This window comes from Alligator sinensis, unplaced genomic scaffold (assembly GCF_000455745.1).
Source record: "Alligator sinensis unplaced genomic scaffold, ASM45574v1 scaffold1740_1, whole genome shotgun sequence".
In the NCBI taxonomy this organism is placed as follows: domain Eukaryota; kingdom Metazoa; phylum Chordata; order Crocodylia; family Alligatoridae; genus Alligator; species Alligator sinensis.
In genome coordinates, this window is record NW_005843154.1 from 85,634 (window position 1) to 87,096 (window position 1,463).

Sequence of the window (1,463 nt, forward strand, 5' to 3'; positions counted from 1 at the left end):
CCCCGCTCCCAGCCCCTCACTCCTGCCCTGCAGCCCCCACCCCTGTGCCCCCACTCCCAGCCCCTCACTCCTGCCCTGCAGCCCCCCACCCCTCAGTGCCCCCGGTCCCAGCCTCTCACTCCCGCCCTGCAGCTCCTGCCTCCCCTAGACCTTCCGGTGCCCCCCACTCCCAGTCCGCACCTTTCTGGGCCCAGCAAGGAGTTTCTCCAGGCACTGATTCACCTCCTGGATCTTGGCCAGCAGGAGGCAGCTGTGGTCAGAGCCGGAGTCTCCCAAATAGTCCTGGGAGCAGAAGGCAGCGGAAACACTTGTCAGGGAGACCTGCAGGTGGAGAATACCTCCCCGGACAGGGTCTCCTTAACCACCACCCACCACATTAGGCTTCCCTACAACGTGCCCCCATCCCCCATTGATCCCTGTGGGAAACATGAGGCAGTCCACCCCACTCCACTACAATATAACAATGCAACATCCATTTCCTCTCCTCCTGTGTCAGAAATAATGGAACAATCCATGCCCCCAATAGCATCCATGTGCCCCTGTTTCTATTCATAATAAATCCCCATTGATACTATGACAAAAAGGGAACCTCCCAGCTCTCAATCCCTATTGACAGCAATGAAATCCTCCCCCCCAGCTAGCAATGGAACATTCCACCCATCCCCCCTACTTGGACAAGAATGGGTCACTCCTATTTCCCATTTCTCTTGATAACAATGGACCGATTCCCCATTAAGTGGATGCTCCTCCCATCCTACTAATAGGACATTCCACCCTCCTACTCCCATCATAACAGTGGGTGCTTCCCCGACTACCAATCCTAATGGAACATTCCACTCTCACCATTGATAACAGTGGATTGACACCCCCCATTGATGCCAAAGGACTCTCTTACTCCCACCCTTCCCCACCTAAATTAGCAGTGGACTAATTACTCCCCCCCTCCATTGATAACAGTGGACTGGTCCAATTTTTCCTTTTCCCACTGATAATGGAACCACCCCCTATAACAGCAATGGAACAGTCCACCCCCCAATTGATGGTAGAAGCATCCTACCCTCTCTTCCCCATTAGCAGTGAACCAGTTACTGCCCCCTCTTCTCCTCTGATAATTATGAGCTGACCCATCCTCCTCTTCCCCATTCCCCCGTACTGATAACGGAACCCCCTCATAATAGCAATGGGAGATTCCACGCACACACTATCCCATTGATAACAATGAACTGACCTATCCTCCCTTTCCCCTTCCCCCTTGATAACGGAACCCCCCACCCAAATATTCCACCTCCCTTCCCCATTGATAATGGAAGCCCCCCCAGCCTATAATAGTAATGGAACATTCTACAACACCCCCCCCGCCGCCCATTATTAACGGACGACCCTCCCACGCCTTCCCCATTGAGAAAATTGGCCCCACCCCGCCACATCAGCAATGGTCCGCCCAGCGTCCCAGGCCATGGGCG

The 1,463-nt window shown here is 54.3% G+C and overlaps 1 protein-coding gene across 1 annotated transcript in view; it reads right to left on the reverse strand.

Moving 5' to 3' along the window:
• LOC112548383 overlaps nucleotides 1-1,143 on the reverse strand; it is a 3,981-nt gene extending 2,838 nt beyond the window's left edge. The window contains exons 1-2 of the mRNA XM_025194052.1: nucleotides 1,125-1,143; nucleotides 181-356 (exon numbers count right to left, since the gene is read on the reverse strand). Of these exons, the coding sequence (XP_025049837.1) occupies nucleotides 181-356; nucleotides 1,125-1,143 (195 nt within the window). The remainder of the gene's footprint in view (nucleotides 1-180; nucleotides 357-1,124) is intronic.
• Between the last annotated feature and the right edge of the window lie 320 nt (nucleotides 1,144-1,463).